Genomic DNA, 17486 nt, shown 5'->3' with positions numbered 1-17486 from the left:
TCTAGAATCCCTCTGAGAAGAGTCAGGTCCTTGCCAGAGAATCCCCTGTTGAGAGAGCTTCAGAGAGAGTTCATGAACGAGAACCCCCGACAGAGGCAGCAAGAATTTTCTACAGCAGTGAGGAGAACAATGCACAAAGGCTTTCCTTTCCCCTGAGGAATTACTTAAATGTAAGTTTGGGAACCGGGATGGGTGCGGGGAGGATCTCTGCATCGCCCGCCTGTGGTTCTGAACATTAACAGCAGGTCCAACACAACAAAGGGGCCTGTGAAATAGCTCACTTAGTGGGCTCCTTTGCCAAGTGATTGACCCAGGTTCGAGCCCAGCCACCATCACACTGAAGAACGCTTTGGTGCTGGCTAGATAACAGTGATCTTGTTACACATAAGAAAGATGCTTTGAGAGGCCAAGCGGTGGCACACCTGGTTCAGCACACACACTACAGTGTATGGTCCTGGATTCAAACCCAGGGTCACCTCCTGCAGAGGGAAAGATTCAAGGGTGGTGAAGCAGGGCTGCAGGTGTCTCTCTGTGTTGTTCCCGCTCTACCTCCCCATTCTTTCTCAATTTCTCTGTCTCTATCAAATAAATAAAAATTAGAAAATAATAAAAGCGATTTTAATTAAAAAATTTAAAATGTTAAATGTTAAAAAGAAAGAAACACAGGAAGGAGGAAAGGAAGAAAGAGAGATAGAAAGAAAGGGAGAAAGAAAGAAAGGAAGAAAGAGAAAGAAAGAAAGAAGGAAAAGAAAGACTAGCTTTGAGTCCACCAAAAAACAAGTAGGTGTCAAAGACAAAGACCAAGTCCTTGGTGTTAACATGGCGGTCTTTGAGTCTAGAGGAAGTGGCAAGAGCTAGGAGGGCTGCCTGGAGGAAGCAGCCTTTCAGCTGGGCCTTGAAGAGTATGGGAAGAGTTTGAGAGCAGCAGGAGGGTGGGGTGGGTGTGGCAGTGGCTGGCTCATTAAAGGAAGGCCTTGGCCAGCACCCAGGACAGTGAAGTGGGGCAGAGGAACTGGGGGTGCAGAGGCCTGCTCTGACAGCCCCTCTCCCCGCACCGCGCCTCCCTGCAGATGATCTACATCGGCACCATTGGCATAGGCACGCCCCCTCAGAACTTCTCGGTGGCCTTTGACACAGGCTCCACAGACCTCTGGGTGCCCTCCATCTACTGCCCGAGCCCTGCCTGCGGTGAGTGCGCCCCCTGGCGGCGTGTCCCCTCCAGGCCTACCGAGAAGGCCGGCACTCTCACCCCCTCTTCCCTCCCACCCTGTCTCTGCAGTCAACCACCGCAAGTTTGACCCCAGACTCTCCTCCAGCTTCCGGAACTCCAGCCGCCCCATGAACGTGGTCTATGGCTCGGGCAGGATGTCTGGCATCGTGGGCTATGACAATGTGCAGGTACCAGCAGCAAGAGGACACAGGGAGGGGGCGAAGCTCAGGGGTCCCCAAAGCCTCATAGCAGCTGAACACCTGTCCCCCCACGTGGATGGATCTCTGGGGAGACAGTGTCCCTGCTGGCACTCCAACCCCAGAATGACAGACAGGTGGTGATGAGGGGGCCCTTGGGGCGTGGGTGTGGCGCACATAGGCTGCAGTCCCCCTCCCCCTGGCAGGTTCACAGGCTGAGTTTGCTGCAAGCAGAGCAAGACAAACCACTTTTTGATTTTCCAGATGTGCCAGGCACTTCAATCACACCTTCACAAAATAAGATTTATTTTTGAGGGAAGGAACATTGCATTGCTTGTCCATGTGCTGCTGGGGATGAAACCCAGGGCCTCGGGCAGTGCAGATGCTCACTCACCCACTGAGAGCCACCCTCAGCCTTTTAATCTCTCTCTCTTTGCAACTAGCGTTATATCCTGGTAGTCATTTCCTCCCCTCCTTTCTTTAATTCAATAGAGTAAAGAAATTGAGAGGAGAAGGGGAGGTGGAGAGGGAGAGAAAGAGAGACACCTGTAGCTCTGCTTCACTGCCTGTGAAGCATCACCCCCCTCATCCCTGCAGGTGGGGACTGGGGGCTTGAACCCTGGTCTTTGTGCATGGTGACTGTTCAGTCTATGGTCTGACCATACTGAAGACAAAGGCTCTCCTGCTCTACTCATTTGGTCCTGTAGGTGGAGCCCTCTGGCCTCCTCTGAGTTTCGGTCCCTCACAGAACATGGGAGAAGGGTCACATGAGATGTGTGAGCAGATGTTGGATGGAGGTACAGGGCTGAATTCCCATCAGTGCTCAGCCAAGGCACAACCAGGGCATAGCCAGGCTCTGCCTCTTGCCTCTGACACTTCCAGCCCCACTCTCTCCCCAAACCCTTAAGTGGGGGCCCCACCCCTTTTTCCACAGATGGGGAATCTCATTGCCGTGAGCCAGGGATTTGGTCTGAGCACGCTGGAGCCCAGATCACACTTTGACTTTGCATCCTACGATGGCATCCTGGGCCTGGCATACCCTAGCCTTGCCACCGAAGGGACGACTCCCTTCTTTGACACCTTGTGGGAGCAAGACCTCATCTCAGAAAATGTCTTTGCCTTCTATCTGAGCAGGTGAGTCTGGGCTGCTCTCTGAGAGGCTGCATAGGCTCTCTGATCCAGAAGTTTCCTGAAACCAACTCCATCCAGAGCTCATTCAATTATGATGGTAGGGAGAAAGATCGGGCCCACTACTTGCTTGCTGCAAATGAAACTTTATTGAAACATTGCCATGTGCAGTTATATGAATCTGACTCATTCCTGGGCAGGTCCCCCAGGCCTCCCTTCATCTTGTGCCTCAGTTTCCCTCCCCCTTCAATCTGAATGTGGAAATAACCTGAGGGTGTGAGGAGTAGTCCTCAGGGCTGGGTGTGCTCCGGAGCTTGGTACAAGTCCACACACACACTTTGCCCTCACTCTGTGCCCCCTATCTCCCCACGCCCAGAGGAATGAAGGAGGGCAGCACTGTGATGCTCGGCGGGGTGGACCACTCCTACTACACCGGGGAACTGCACTGGATCCCCGTGACCAGGCGCCAGTTCTGGCAGATCTCCATGGACAGGTGAGTCCCCATGCGTGTCACCCTGGGTGTCTACACACCCCAGCACTGACCAGCATCCTGATCTGAGCGAGTTGCATCAGGATACAAGGAAGGGAGAGGGGTGGCCTGGAGAAGGGGGTTCAGGTCAGGGAGGGGCCCCAGGAGTCTGCCTCACCCAGGCTTCCCTCCATCCCCGGCAGCATCTCCATGAACGGGAAGGTAGTGGCCTGTCACGGTGGCTGCCAGGCCATGCTGGACACCGGCACATCCCTGCTGATTGGCCCACAGAGAGACATCCGGAACATCCACAGCATCCTCCAGGCCCAGCAGACCTTCGCCCACAGGGTGAGGGTCACCCTGTGGGGAGGGGTGAGGGGGTGCCACACCCACAAGGACACCCCCTAACTCTGTCCTTTGGTCTTTGTCTGTGGCAGGTCACCATCCCCTGTGACAACAAGAACACTATGCCCGACCTGGTCTTCACCATCAACCGTGTCAACTACTCAGTGCCGGCCAGCGCCTACCTGCGTCAGGTGCGGGGGCTCCAGGGACCCTGACAGCGGTTGGGTGGAGGGCGCCCCTGGTGGTGAGATCGTGCTATTGCAGGACACAAACTACTACTACTACTACTACTATTCTATAGCCATCCCTGAAATAGAAGTGGGCCGGGCAGACGGCATGAGGGTCATGCCAAAAGATTCTCATGCCTGAGGCTCAGAGGTCGTAGGGTCAATCCCCTGCACACCATGAGCCAGAGCTGACTAATGCTGGGGTGTGGGGGAAGGAAGGGTGACAGGGTAGGTGGCAGGCCTGCCATGATTATTCACATCCCACCTCTAAAGCGTCCTGGTTGGAACAAACCATCACCTCACCCTAGGCGGTGTCTTCTTTTGCTGCACCCCAGTTTCCCCTCTGGGAATGGGGGTGCTGGCCCTGAGCCTGTGAGAGGTTTTGGTGGGAGACAGAGTGAGACAGTTTCCAGGTCCCCAGTCTGCAGAACACAGCAGGAGGCTGGATGGGTGGTGGCCAGTATGCCCAGGTCCCTTGTAGATGATGCCCCCAGAAAGCTGTGCCAATGGGGGGAGTGCAGTGTGAGAGGACTGCAGACTCCGGGAGACCACCCCATGGAAACACAAGGCTGGGGGCAGGGAGCAGCCTGGTGTGGAAGAGGCTCCCCAGGAGGTGGGGGGGTTACCCCAGGTGCAGGAGGGTTTGAGGTGGCCTGAGCTGACCCAGGTGTGTCTCTTGCAGGGCAACAGATGGAACTCCTACTTCAGCAACCTTGACTGGATGGGGCAGGGCTGGTACCAAAACGAGCCCTGGACCCTGGGAGATGTCTTCCTGCGCCTCTACTTCTCTGTCTTTGACCGGGGGAACAACAGAGTCGGCCTGGCAACGGCAGTCTAAACGCAGCAGGCCCCTCATCGTGGACACATACACACATCAGGGACATTTCTGGCCCCTGCCAGGAGCCCTGCCTGACTCTAGTCAATGCTGCGGGAGGCCCCACGAGCAATGCGAGACTGATTCCTCCACGTGATTCCTGTGCGGTCGCCGAACTCCAGGACTCAGAGCACAAGGACAGGCTGGCAGCTGGACGAGCCTCACAGGGGAGTCACCTGCTATGACGAGTCAGCAGCAACACCAGCGAGTCCTTCAAATCTTGATTTCAGGATCTCAGACCCAAGATGCCGTCAGTGATGGTGGTGCTGTGCACGCCTAGCCCTGGGCTCAGCAGTTGATTCTCAGGCTAAGTGCTGCTATTAAAAGTAAATAGATTTCATCATGAAACATGCTGTTTGCTTCTCTTTTTTTTCCCCCTCTCCCTCCAGGGTTATCGCTGGGACTCAGTGCCTGCACTATGAACCCACTGCTCCTGACGGCTGTTTCTTCCATTTGTTGCCCCTGTGATTGTTGTTGTTATTGCTGTCATTGTTTTTGCACAGAACAGAGAGAAATGGAGAGATGAGGGGAAGACAGAGAGAGGGAGAGAAAGATAGACACCTGCAGACCTGCTTCACCACTTGGGAAGAGACACCCCTGCAGGTGGGGAGCTAGGGGCTCGAACCCAGATCCTCACGCCAGTCCTTGCACTTTGTGCCATGTGTGCTTAACCCACTGTGTTACCACCGGCCCCTACTTCTTTCCAATGGTCACTGCTAGTTGGGAGGGTGGACAGGGCTGGGGGTGGGAGTGAGACCTGGTGGCTGCTCACATGGACAGGGGTGGGGTGCAAGGGGGTGTAGTAAAGGTTCAAGAAGGGAATCAGGATGACAAGGTGAGCCCAGGAAGACCCTCTGGCTTCTACGCCTGACATGTTAGAAGCTGTGAGGTGGGAAAGGCTGAAATGGGGTGAGGGTTTGATGCCAGGTGGCTTAGTGGGTAGAGATTGTGCCTTTCTCACATGTGTGGCCCTGGGTTCCATCGGCACCAACTGGGACTCCAGGAGAACATCATGGAAAGTGGAGCACTGCTGTCTCTCTTGTCTCGCCCTCTGCACCTCCTTTATCCCTCTCTCCTCAAACATCTGTATTGTGAGGAGTGAATATACCTATGTATCTATATATAGGTTCATACAGACATCATAAAAATTGTGTAGGTTTGGGGCGACAATGTATCACCAATGCAAACAACTTCCATGCCTGAGGCTCTGATTCCTAGGTTTAGTCCCCACTTTATGAGTATTGAGCAGTGTTCTGTGGTTTTTAAAATAATAATAAACCGGCGCTAAGGATCCTGGTTTGAGCCCCTTTCTTCCCACCTGCAGGGGAGTCATTTCACAAGCGGTGAAGCAGGTCTGCAGGTGTCTATCTTTCTCTCCCCCTCTGTCTCCCCTCCTCTCTCCATTTCTCTCTGTCCTATCCAACGAAAGCAACTACAACAACAATAAGAATCAACAAGGGCAACACAAGGGAAAATAAATAAATACATAAAAGTTATAAAATAATAATAATAGTAAGGCAAGTTAAATAAATAAATAAGTTGGGTCAGAAGAGCTGGCAAAATAACTCACTGGGACATGTGCTGTTTTGTCACACGTGAAACCCAGGTTTGGGCCTGGCTCCCATTGTACTGGAGAAAGTGTTGGAGTTATAGTCTCAGTCTCTCTCTCCCTTTAAATAAATGAAATTGCATCAGGGGAGGCTACTCAGTTATGTTGGGCAAGCTCGAGGTCCTGAGTGTGTCCAAAACAACACAACTGAATTAGAAGGGTGTAAAATATGTGTTGCTGAGCAAACAGCAGGGAAGAATAGGCCCTGCCCCTAAGACTCTAGTGAGGGTTAAACTGCTTAATCTACAGGAAGTCTGCAGCCCAAGTAGAGAGAGCCACAAGAGGCAGCACTCTGGGCAACTCTTCCTCCTCCTTCTTCTCCTCCTCTTCATCCTTGTCAGCCTCTTCTTCTCCCCCTCCCGCCCCCCTCTACCTCTGCTGCTCTGCTTAGTCTTTTCAGTGATGGCTTTTCAGGCAGGGGAAGCCAAGCCTTACTGAGTATAAAAAGGCTCCCAGCAGGGAGAGAGCCTGGAGGAAGTGGTTCCTTGCAGAAACAGCAATTTTGATGGGTGGCTGACACCTAGTGGTCAGAGTGGGTATTACCACACTACACTGTGTGTTCTGCTTGGAGCTCTTTTTATATAGCAAATGTCTTTGTGTTGCTAAGGTGATCGATGAGAGTTTGGGCCACATTTCATCAATAATTTTTCTGGCCCTTTGCTGTGAGTTTTGGGTCACAATGTCCCAAGTCACAGCATTTTTTCAGACGCAGCTGTCACCTACACACAGTCAAGCTTGCATTCAGTTTGGTTAACAAGTCACTCTGTTCCAGCCCGTCACCCAACCCCAGGTCTGGGGTGTGGGGGAGGGCAGCCTGGTGACGGGAGGACAGCGTGGGGCTCCAGGCATGCCTCCCCTTCCTAGGGACGCTAAGAGAAGCATTTCTTCTCCCAGGAACCACTGGTTCCCCCCCACTTTGCCACCCCACCCCCGCATTCTCACTATCCACAAGCTTGGGGTCCAGTGTCCCCTCTCCCTGGGGCTGTAAACATAAGGCAAACCATGGAACCCCACTGAGCCCGTGTTTACTAGCTGTAAGCCTATAGAGCTTTCAAGGAGGGGGCTTCAGCAGAAGGAGCAGGCTAAAGACCCCCAGTTTCAGGAGGTTCCACACAGTGGATTCCCAGAGGAATCTCTCCTCCAGGGCTGGAAGGTGTCCTTCTCCTAGAGCTGGAGGACTCCTTGGGATCTGAAGGGTCTAGTGCAACATATTTTGTCCATCCTGAGAGGTTGGGCGGTGGGTAGGGCACCAGATTTGCATGCCTGAGGCCCTGAGCTTGACCCCCAGCCCTGCTTAGGCCAGAATGAGGCTCTGGTCTCTTCTCATCAATGAATGTATCTTTTCTGAAAGTCAGATTCTCACTACACACACACACACACACACACACACACACACACACACACACACACACATATCAGGAAAACAGCAACAACAAAAGTATTTAGCTCCTACCAAATGTAATTATTTTAAAAATATTTTTAAATATTTATTTATTTATTTATTCCCTTTAGTTGCCGTTGTTGTTTTATTGTTGTAGTTATTGATGTTTTTGTATTTGGATAATACAAGTGAAATGGAGAGAGGAGGGAAGACAGAGGGGGAGAGAAAGATAGACACCTGCAGACCTGCCTCACCTCCTGTGAATTGACTCCCTTGCATGTGGGAAGCCAGGGGCTCGAACCAGGATCCTCATGCTGGACCCTGCACTTTGCACCACGTATGCTACCGCCCGACTCCCCCAAATGTAATTATTAATGTAAACTCTGGCAAACTTCAATAAAAGACAGCCTGCCATTATTACTGTTATGAGTGCTGTGGTTATTGCTGTATCAGAGCACTGCTCAGCTCTGGCCCTGGTGGCCGTGGGGATTGAACTGGGAACTTTGGAACCTTTGGCTGGAGAGTCTTTTTGCATAACCGTTATGCCATCTCCCCACCAGTAGCCAATGCACTTATTCAGTACTCAGACCTTTGTTTGTGTTGTTCCTCTAGGGCTCTTGTTTTCTTTGCTTGTTTTGCTTTGCCTTCAGGTATATCACTGGGGCCGGGGCTCAGGCTCAGAGAATCCATTGTTTCTGGTGGCCATTTTTTCTCCATTTTATTGGATGGGTCAGAGAAAATTAAGAAAGGAGGGGCAGGGAGAGAGGGAGGGTGACCGATGCCACTTGTGAAGCATCCCCCTTCCTCGCTCCCTCCCATCCCACTGGTGGGGAGCCAGGGCTCAAACCTGGATGCTGGCGCTTCATACTATGTAAATTTAACCTAGTGCACCATGGCCAGGCATCCTAGTTACTTTTTTAAAAAGAATTTATTTATTTATTTATTCATGAGAAAGACAGGAGGAAAGAACCAAACATCACTGTGGAACACGTGATGCCGGTGACTGAACTCAGGACTTTATGCTTGAGAATCCAATGCTTTATCCACTGCACCACCTCTGAGACCACAACCCTAGTTATTTATTTTTTAAATTTTTCCCCTTTTGTAGCCCTTGTTGTTTTATTGTGGTTGTAGCTATTATTGTTGTTGATGATGACGTTGTCGTTGTTAGGACAGAGAGAAACAGAGAGAGGAGGGGAAGACAGAGAGGTGGAGAGAAAGATAGACACCTGCAGACCTGCTTCACTGCCTGTGAAGCGACGCCCCTGCAGGTGGGGGGCCGGGATTAGAACTGGGATCCTTATGCCAGACCTTGCGCTTTTGCCATGTGTGTGCTTACCCTGCTGAGCTACTGCATGACCCCCCTAAGCCCCAATTATTTTTTAAGGAGGAAAAACTTCAGCAGTCCCCTTCTAAGAAATAACAGATCATAGTTCAAAGCTATTATTTATGCAGAAATGCAAAAGCGAACTACAAGAGGACCCTCAAGGCACCAATCAGCAGGACAAAAACTAAGGTGCTGCTGGTCAAGGCTGTCTTTGAAATACACACACCCAGATCAACCCCAGGCAATGAGGGAGAAATGGCCACAGAGAGAAAACACTCAGATGCCAGGCTTCTTCCACAGACACTGTGTTTATTCCATCACTGGGCTGACAGGCTGGGGGCTCCACCACCCCACCCAGGGGCAGGAGAGTCACGGTGACAGAGGGGGACCCAGGCAAGCTGGGAGGGCATGGGCAAGGTGGCAGGTGGGGGCTTAGGCCACAGGGGCCAGGCCCACCTGGTTGTTGGCCCTGTCGAAGACAGCAAAGTACTGGCGGATGAAGACGTCACCCAGGATCCAGAGCTCCCCAGACTGGGTGGGCAGGTTCATGCCCTGGAAGCCGCTGGAGCAGCCCTGCTGAGTCTAGGAGCAGAAACGGGGCAGTAGGGGTTGATAGGGGACTGGGACATGGATTCAGCAGGTGGTACTTGGCTTAGTCTGTGTTGGGCAGTAAGCCAGTTCCCCCCTGCTTAAAGCCTCTGTCTGTAAGCCTCAGCTAAGCACCGCCCTGTTAGCTAAGCACCGCCCTGCCTCCAGGGGATTGGTTTCATCCTCACTTGTTTGCAGGCTTTTTCCTTCTCCCCACCCCCTATCCTACATTCATCCTCTTCAGACCTGACAGTTCCAACTCAGGATATATAAGGACAGGACTGTGATTAGAGATAGCTTAGATTGCACTGCGTTCCACATGAATAAATACTGAACTGTGTACCACTCAGCCATGAGCCGCTGGTCGTCTCTCTACTGCCCATGAAGCCAGCCGGGCAAACGGCGCCTGAACAGGGACTGGCAAGTCGGTAGCCCCGATGATGTCCCAAACCCCAACACTACCATAAAGCAGAGCTGAGCAGTGCTCTTTCTTTCCTGCATCTTTCTGTATCTCTCACTCTTTAAAATAAACAAATAAAGTGGTCCAGGAGGTGGCACAGTGATAAACCTTTGGACTCTCAAGCATAAGGTCCTGAGTTTGATCCCCAGCAGCACATGTGCCAGAGTGACGTCTGGTTCTTTCTCTCTCCTCCTACCTTTCTCATAAATAAATAAAATCTTAAGAAAGACTTGATTTTCTTTTTAAAAATAAAGAAAGAAACAAATGAAATATGTCTAAGTAAATAGAGGCCATGTGACTCTAGGTACTAAGGGTCCTGATTCCTATTTCTCTTCTTTTCAGTTCTTTTTTATTTTCTAAGGAGAAGGACAGGGAGAGAGACAGAGAGACCTGCACTACTGCTTCACACTCAGGAAGCTTCCCCCTTGCAGGTGGGGACTGGGGGCTTGAACCTGGGCATATAGAGATGAGTGTGTTCTATGGGTGAACCACTACTTGGCCCTTATCAAATGTTTATTTTATTTTTACAAGAGAAAGAGAGAGCCCAGAGCACAGTTCAGCTCTGGCTAGGATGCTGGGATTGAACCTGGGACATCAGAGCCTCAGGCAGGAGTCTTTCCAGAATCCTGTGCTGTCTCCCCTCCTGCCTTTCAGAGCTGAAGTGCTGATCTCAGCTGACACTGACCAGCTCTGGCTGGAGAAACACAGGCTCCAGATTTCAGAAAGGGGGACTGAGGCTTAGAGATGTTGGGAGTGGCTGATTATCAGACTCAGGACAAGAGGCAGACCTGACCTCTCACACCCAGCGGGAGTTCTCCTCAAGCCAAGCACCCCCACCTCACATCCACCATGGGACTAGCCTCCATTCCCACACTGATTTTCACAGCTCTCTGTCAAGGGGCTGTGCAGAGAGAGCTGCTCCTCATGGGAGGGGGGAGGCTCCCGCTGCCCAGGACAGTGGCCCCCTCACCTGCAGGATGTAGGCGCTGGGGGGCAGAGGGTACTGGATGCCATTGATGGTGAAGACGATGTCAGGCAGGCTGCTGAGGGCCGAGCAGCTCACCACCATCTGCAGGGAGTGGGCGCAGGACTCAGCCCGGGTGGGGTACTCCCGTGCCCACCCCCTCGGGGTGCTCTGTGCCTGCTGACCTGGCCGTAGGTGTCCTGGCTGGCTCCAATGGCACTCTGGATGTTGGCGATGGCGTTGGTGGGGCCGGACAGCAGGGAGGTGCCAGTGTCCACGATGGCCTGGCAGCCACTGCTGCAGGCAATGGGCTGCCCATTCATGGTGATGCTGGGGGCGGGGGAGGTACAGTCAGGCTCTGGGGACCAGGGATCTGTCCCCAGAGGGCCAGGAACATTAGCCAGGGGCAAGAAGGACAGTGGCCAGAGGAACTGCATCCCGCTAATTGGTAGAGTGTCTGGGGGCCCCATCATTCCCTCCTTTTTATAGTGTCTCCTGGGCTTGGCTGGTGCCCACCTGGTCCCCCAGGAATGTCCCCTGTGATGGCCAGCCCAGCAGAGTCTGGGCAGCTCCCAGGGGCTGCGAGTCTGGAGAAATGGGGGGTGGTGGCTCCTGCCTGCAGCTGCCCCCTCACCTGTCCACGGTGATCTGCCAGTAGCCCTGGGCAGTGACGGGCACCCAGTTCAGGCTCCCGGTGAAGTAGGAGGAGTCGATGCCTCCAAACATCACCACGCTGCCACTCTGGTCATTGCTGGAGGGAGGGAGACAGGACACTCAGTCATTCATTCATCGCAACATATGCCTGAGGTTCAGAGGTCTCAGACTCAGTCTCAGCACCACCATATGCCTGATTTGAGCAGTGCTCCCCTCTTTCTGTCTTACATCTTTCTTTCTGTATCTCTCACTCTTTAAAATAAACAAATAGGAAGTCAGGTGGTAGCGCAGCGGGTTAAGGACACATGGCGAGAAGCGCAAGTACCCGCATAAGGATCTGGGTTCGAGCCCCTGGTTCCCCACCTGTGAGGCAGTCATTTCACAGGTAGTGAAGCACAGGTCTGCAGGTGTCTATCTTTTTCTCCCCCTCTCTGTCTTCCCCTCCTCTCTCCATTTCTCTCTATCTAACCACTACAACATCAATAACAACAACAGTAACTCCAACAACAATAAAAAACAAGGACAACAAAAGGGAAAATAAATAAATATTAAATTTTTAAAAAAATAAATGAAATATATTTAAATAAATAAAAGCCATGTGTCTCTAGGTATTAAGCACATGTGTGACCACAGAAATCTGAGTCTTGTAGCATCAGATCTACAGATCAAAGAGGCCAGAGGGGCCGTTACACAGCCAGCACCCCCACATCAGGACATTTCTGGGGGACACTCATTTCCAACCTCCCTGCCATGAATCGACAGTGAAGCCCTATCAAGAGCCCTGGGCAGTAAGCAGAGCAGCCCTGGGAGAACCGCAGCACTCTGGCCCCCAGAAATTCCAGGCACCTTAGCCTGCTGTGACAGCATTCTCTGTTGAGGGCTCTTTAGCCAACCTGGACCCCAGAGCTGAATCTGGCACCATTTCCCCCAGAGACCGACCCCTCTCCACATCTCAACCTTGACCCTCCACGCCCCACCTGCCTGCCAGGACCTCTCACCCCACCTGCCCTGATGTGTTTGCATGATGCCAGGCTCACCCGCTCAGGTAGACGGAGAACAGGTCCTGAGACACCAGGCCCTGGTTCCACATGTTGTCAAAGACAGGGGTGGCCCCAGAAGCGGCGATGTTGGGGTAGGCCAGGCCCAGGATGCCGTCGAAGGGGGCGTAGTAGAGGAAGGAGCCGGGCTCTGTCTCGCTCAGCCCGAAGATCTGGTTGGTGTCAGCGATGCCGGCCACCTGGGCACCAGCAGCCCCATCAGTCCTGGCTCACCCCTGAGGGTCCCTCACCTAGAGTCTGTTCCCCCTCCCAGCTCATGGGGGACTTGACTTTGTGGCTCAGGCTGTATGGGGCTGGGGGAGCCTGCAGCTGGGACCTGGAGGGTTTTCATTTCTCTGCAGCATCCAGGGGGAGACAGGCTGGGACACCTGTCTCAGAGCAGGTCACTGTGTTTGGGTTTGGATGAGGGTGTGAAGACGCCCCGGGACTCTGCCTGTGATCTTCCACCTTCTGGGTGGGGTGGCATGGGGGACATGGAGGCTTTTGCTACTCAGCGTACAGGTAGAGGGGGGTCTAAAGGAAGAGGCAGCCTCTCTGCCCTCTCCCTTCACCCCTACCTGGCCCCCAACATGAGGGGCTGAAGTGGCTGAAGCTCCAGGCACCCCAGCTTCCCCATGACCCACTATTGCCCCTTTTAGGGCCTCCCAGGATGAATCTGCCATTTTTCCTCCTCTACCCCTCCCCCGAAGTTGCAGAGTTTCCCTGAGCCCCATGTGCTTGAAGGAGCCATTTCCTGGATGCAGAGGTCACAGCAGGGCCCCCGGGTGGGGTAGGGGGAGTCACACCTGCACGGTGTCATAGCCCAGGATGCCGGTCATGCTCCCGGTGCCATAGGCGACAGACAGCTCCTGGCTGGTGGCCTGGAAGGTGGAGGACTGCTGGGGGTTGAAGCGGTGGTGGTTGGCTGTGGGGACAAGGAGGGACACGTCAGCCCCAGAGAAGCTGGCTCATGGGCTGGGGAGGCTCCTGGGGTGGGGGGCTGGCACTAATTAGAATATGGAGGCTCCCTGGACTTGGATTCCAGGCTCCCCGACTTTCACCCCAACTCTTGGATCACCTGAAACGTGGACACAGACCCTCCTCAGCTGTCATCACATCACCCTGTCATCACTAACACCACTGGGAGCTCATGTCCCAGCTACAGAGTCTCAGCTTCTGTTTGACATGTGACTGCTGCTTCCAAAGGGGCATTCTGTCCACCTGCTCTGAAGTGTGTTGGGTTAAAAGCTGGAACAGGGGAGTATCAGGTGGTATCGTTGCAGGTTAAGCACATGTGGCGCAAAGCACAAGGACCAGCATAAGGATCCCAGTTCGAGCCCGCAGCTCCCCACCTGCAGGGGAGTCACTTCACAGGCAGTGAAGCAGGTCTGCAGGTGCCTATCTTTCTCTCCCCCTCTCTGTCTTCCCCTCCTCTCTCTATTTCTCTCTGTCCTATCTAACAACAATGACATCAATAGCAACGATAATAATAACCACAATGATAAAAAACAACCAGGATAACTAAAGGGAAAAAAATGGCTCCAGGAGCAGTGGATTCATGGTGCAGGCACGGAGCCCCAGCAATAATCCTGGAGGCAAAATAAGAGTTGGAAGAGGAAGGATCTGGAGGTGCTGTCCCGGCTTACCAGACAAGCCCTCTCTCCTCAGGAAACCAGGGTCTGCTGAGGCCTGCTGGTCACTCAGCCCTCACCAGCTCAGGGTCCTCTCTCAGCTCAGGCTGCTGTACTGGGGCCCCTAAGATTGTCCTCAGGCTGCTCCCTGCCCCCTACCCTGCTTTGCTTTCTGAAGAGGGCCTTTCCCACCACAGCGCCACAGCACCATCTCCAGGGAACCCAAGGGCTAGCCATAAGCCTATGTCCCCACTGAGTGTCCAAGGCTTGGCTCAGGTATGTGGGGACGCCAGGTGGCACTCACAGCAGGCAGGGCTGGAGCAGTAGACAGAGGGCACCCACAAGTTGGAGGAGCCGGTGTCAAAGATGACAGTGAACTCCTGAGCAGGGGTCCCGATGCCGATGGTGCCAAAGTACTCCAGCTGTGGGGAGATGGGGAGCAAGGGGGACGTGGGGCTCAGGGGTCTTTCCTCCTGGGCTCCCCAGCAGGGGCTGTGTGCTCCTGCCTGCAGTCCAGCCCTGCCGGTCCTGCACCTCCCACCTGCCTCTCCCCCTGGTTGCTGAGTGACCTCTCAGGGGTGCCTGTGCTGTTCCTTCTGTTCTCAGGAGGCTGAGAACCTGAGAGTCTCTCTGCTATAGGTGTGAGCTCAGAGAATAGGCACTGCCTGTTGCTTCAGAATCAAGTCCCCAGACCCAGCAGGGGCCTGGCCGGGGCCCAGCTGCTCTGGATATAGGAGCAGGGAATGGATGCATGGCTACTTCTGCCCTTGAGTATTCCTGACATGCTGGCTTCTGAGCTCTGGATGAGTCCCCAGTGTCACCACCTGGAGGCACCCACTGTCCCCACAGCCCCCACTCACATCCATGTAGTTGACTAGTGGCTGGGTGGCCAGTGTGCTGTCTGCCAGTTCGGAGAAGTACTTGCAGGCCGGGTTCAGTCTGTGTGTCTTCAGGAAGTCCTCCAGCAGGCCATGCTCCTTCAGGTTCTGCCTCAGGGACTTCTTCCTTACCAGGGGGACCCTGAGGACAGGGGTGAGGAGGAGCAGGAGGACTCAGGGAGAATGGTGCTCCCAGGGCTCTGTCCCTGGGAGCAGAGGGAGCTGGTGTGGGGAGGCAGGGCAGGCAGCAGGGAGCAGCTCCCGGGCTGGGCAGGCACAGGCACAGCACAGCACAGCACAGCACAGGCACAGGCACAGGCACAGGCACAGGCACAGGCACAGGCACAGGCACAGGCACAGGCACAGGCACAGGCACAGCACAGGCACAGGCACAGGCACAGGGGAGAAGCAGTGTCCAGGGTTGGACCCGGGGCCCCACCTTGGGAGCACCCCAGGCTGCCTACAAGCTAGTCCCCACAAGGCAGAAGGGAGAGGGCAGGAAGGAGCAGAGGGGCCAGCAGGGAGCAGTGTGGGGGCTGCCCAAGGGAAGCAGAGCTTGCAGGCAGAGAGTCCAGCCCAGGGCAGAGTGGTCCCTTGGAGCTGGCTCCCCTGTGCCCAGACTCACTTGTAGATGAGGCACTCAGAGAGGGCCACCAAGATGAGCAGCAGCAGCCACTTCATGGTTCCTCCTGGTCCCCGTGTGCAGAGCAGGCAGCTGGGCAGCAGGGCAGATGGGCAGGTGAGCACAGCAACAGGGAGGCTCCTTATATGCAGCCTGCTGGCCTGGACCTGGCAGCCCCAGTGCCCCCAGCCCCAACCACACAGGCTCCTGATAAGCTTGTCCCCACCCCTCTGGACCAGTGCTGGCAGCTTCCAGCTGAGGTGTTTTCCATTGTCCCCACCTCCCAGGACTGGGGGCAGGCCCCACAGAGAGCCAGGAGCTTGGGGACATGAGTCTCAGCATTGAGAAAGCCAATGTGACACCCCCACCCTCCCCCAGTTTGAGCGTCTGGACCAGGTTGGCTGAAGAGCGCTCCACACAGAATAGTCGTCACAGTCGGCTAATGTGCCCCAATTTCTCTGGGGCCAGACTGCTCGGGGATTACGGGGCTCCCCTCCAACACAGCCATTGGCCTTTTGCTGGGTCTTTGCTGTCCCCCAGAAATGGTTGGAGATGAGTGTCCCCCAGAAATGTCCCAATGTGGAGGTCCTGGGTGTCTGACTGCCCCTCAGGCCTTGTTCAACTATAAACCTGTCGTTACAAGACTTGGATTTCTACAGCCACACATGAACTTAATGCCTGGAGAGACTTGGCCTATTTTTTAAACACATACTATATTCTTATATTTTAGAGAGTAAGTGATACCTAGAGAAAGATGTGGAGAGAGAGACCCGAGCACTACTCAGCTCTGGCTTCTGCTAATTCTAAAGATTGAATCTGGGACCTTGGAGCCTCAGCCATAGGAAGTTTTTACAGAACCACTACGTTGTCTACCCCCTCAGCACGTGACTTGCAAATCCTACTTCTTGGACTGGAAAGCAGTATAATGGTTCTGCAAAAGACTTTCATGGCTGAGGCTCCTAGGTTCCAGGTTCATTTCCCACGACTACCATAAACAGAGCTGAGCAATGCTTTGGTATCTATCTATCTATCTATCTATCTATCTATCTATCTATCTATATCCATCTATTGTTGTTAAAATTCGGAGGCTCCAGCTGGCTGGGCTAGCTTCACTGGCGGGTAACAGAGATGACCAGAGACGTACGGCTGGACAGGGAAGCTGTATTTCTTTATTCAGGAACAACAATTTATAAACTAAGACAAACTAATCACCAAACAGAACTCTGCTGTCTCTTTGTGGCAGCGCAAGCACTCTCTCACTCTGCAACTCTCGAATTCCCAAACTCTGGAACTCTGGCGGGGTTCCTTGGGGTGGGGCCAAGCGGGCCCGCGAAACTAACTGGACTGATCCAATTCTCTTGGCGGGGAGAACTAGAACAACCCAATGTAAAGCATACAACAATTCCCCCTTTTCTTTTTAACTAAATGACTACAGTATCAAGGGTGTGGGGTGAACAGAAACCTATATCGTACAGGCATTTTTAAAAAAAGAAACTGGCACAAACATGGAGAAACGTAAGCAAGTAACAAGAACCAGTGTGCTGCCAAGGGAAGGCCTGAGGGGGCCATTTTTGCCTCTGTGGGCAAAACTTTTTCAGCTTAAAAAAAACATTTCTTGCCTCTGGGGGGCGTACTTTCTTGCCTCTGGGGGGCGTACTTGCCTCGACGGGCATTTACATGGGGGCGGGGAACGGCCTAGAGTCATAAAGGCAGCTGGCTGCAATTTACTTACTATGAAACAAAACTTGTTATTAGCATATTTCTAATAGAGAAGGAATTTGAGACTTTTACATATCAACAACGTCTTTTAACCTTTTGTTACACCCATTCAAGATGGAGTTGTGCACAGGAAAGGAAACCTCAGGCATGAGAATAATTAGCATAG

At 53.4% G+C, this 17486-nt stretch overlaps 2 protein-coding genes across 2 annotated transcripts in view; one reads left to right on the top strand and one right to left on the bottom strand.

Annotated features, from left to right (window-relative positions):
* The window catches only part of LOC103110492 (pregnancy-associated glycoprotein-like), a 4625-nt gene extending 211 nt beyond the window's left edge, over nt 1–4414 (top strand). Inside the window, exons 2-9 of the mRNA XM_060175748.1 lie at nt 38–170; nt 1071–1188; nt 1280–1398; nt 2342–2541; nt 2912–3028; nt 3208–3352; nt 3442–3540; nt 4259–4414. Coding sequence (XP_060031731.1) covers nt 38–170; nt 1071–1188; nt 1280–1398; nt 2342–2541; nt 2912–3028; nt 3208–3352; nt 3442–3540; nt 4259–4414 — 1087 coding nt within the window. The remainder of the gene's footprint in view (nt 1–37; nt 171–1070; nt 1189–1279; nt 1399–2341; nt 2542–2911; nt 3029–3207; nt 3353–3441; nt 3541–4258) is intronic.
* A 4722-nt stretch (nt 4415–9136) lies between these two features.
* LOC103110340 (pepsin A-like) lies at nt 9137–15660 on the bottom strand. Its single transcript, XM_060176287.1, has 9 exons — nt 15605–15660; nt 14962–15121; nt 14406–14523; nt 13277–13395; nt 12471–12670; nt 11414–11530; nt 10965–11109; nt 10786–10884; nt 9137–9349 (listed from the first exon to the last, which is right to left on the bottom strand). The coding sequence occupies exons 1-9, from the start codon at nt 15658–15660 to the stop codon at nt 9200–9202; spliced, it is 1164 nt and encodes a 387-aa protein (XP_060032270.1). The 3' UTR covers nt 9137–9199.
* Nucleotides 15661–17486: the final 1826 nt, after the last annotated feature.

The sequence above is a fragment of the Erinaceus europaeus genome, chromosome 17 (genome assembly GCF_950295315.1).
Source record: "Erinaceus europaeus chromosome 17, mEriEur2.1, whole genome shotgun sequence".
Classification (NCBI taxonomy): domain Eukaryota; kingdom Metazoa; phylum Chordata; class Mammalia; order Eulipotyphla; family Erinaceidae; genus Erinaceus; species Erinaceus europaeus.
The sequence above is the reverse complement of the archived record's forward strand: the minus strand, read 5'-3'. Positions and strand labels throughout refer to the sequence as shown.

What these genes read in the sequence shown, in the direction of transcription:
- LOC103110340 (XM_060176287.1), bottom strand. Translation starts at nt 15,660, where the DNA reads ATGAAGTGGCTGCTGCTGCTCATCTTGGTGGCCCTCTCTGAGTGCCTC. An exon ending in TTCTCCGTCTACCTGAGCGG is followed by an intron (nt 11,531 to 12,470) that starts GTGAGCCTGGCA and finishes CCCTCCCTCCAG; the next exon opens with CAATGACCAGAGTGGCAGCG. An exon ending in GCCAGGACACCTACGGCCAG is followed by an intron (nt 10,885 to 10,964) that starts GTCAGCAGGCAC and finishes CACTCCCTGCAG; the next exon opens with ATGGTGGTGAGCTGCTCGGC.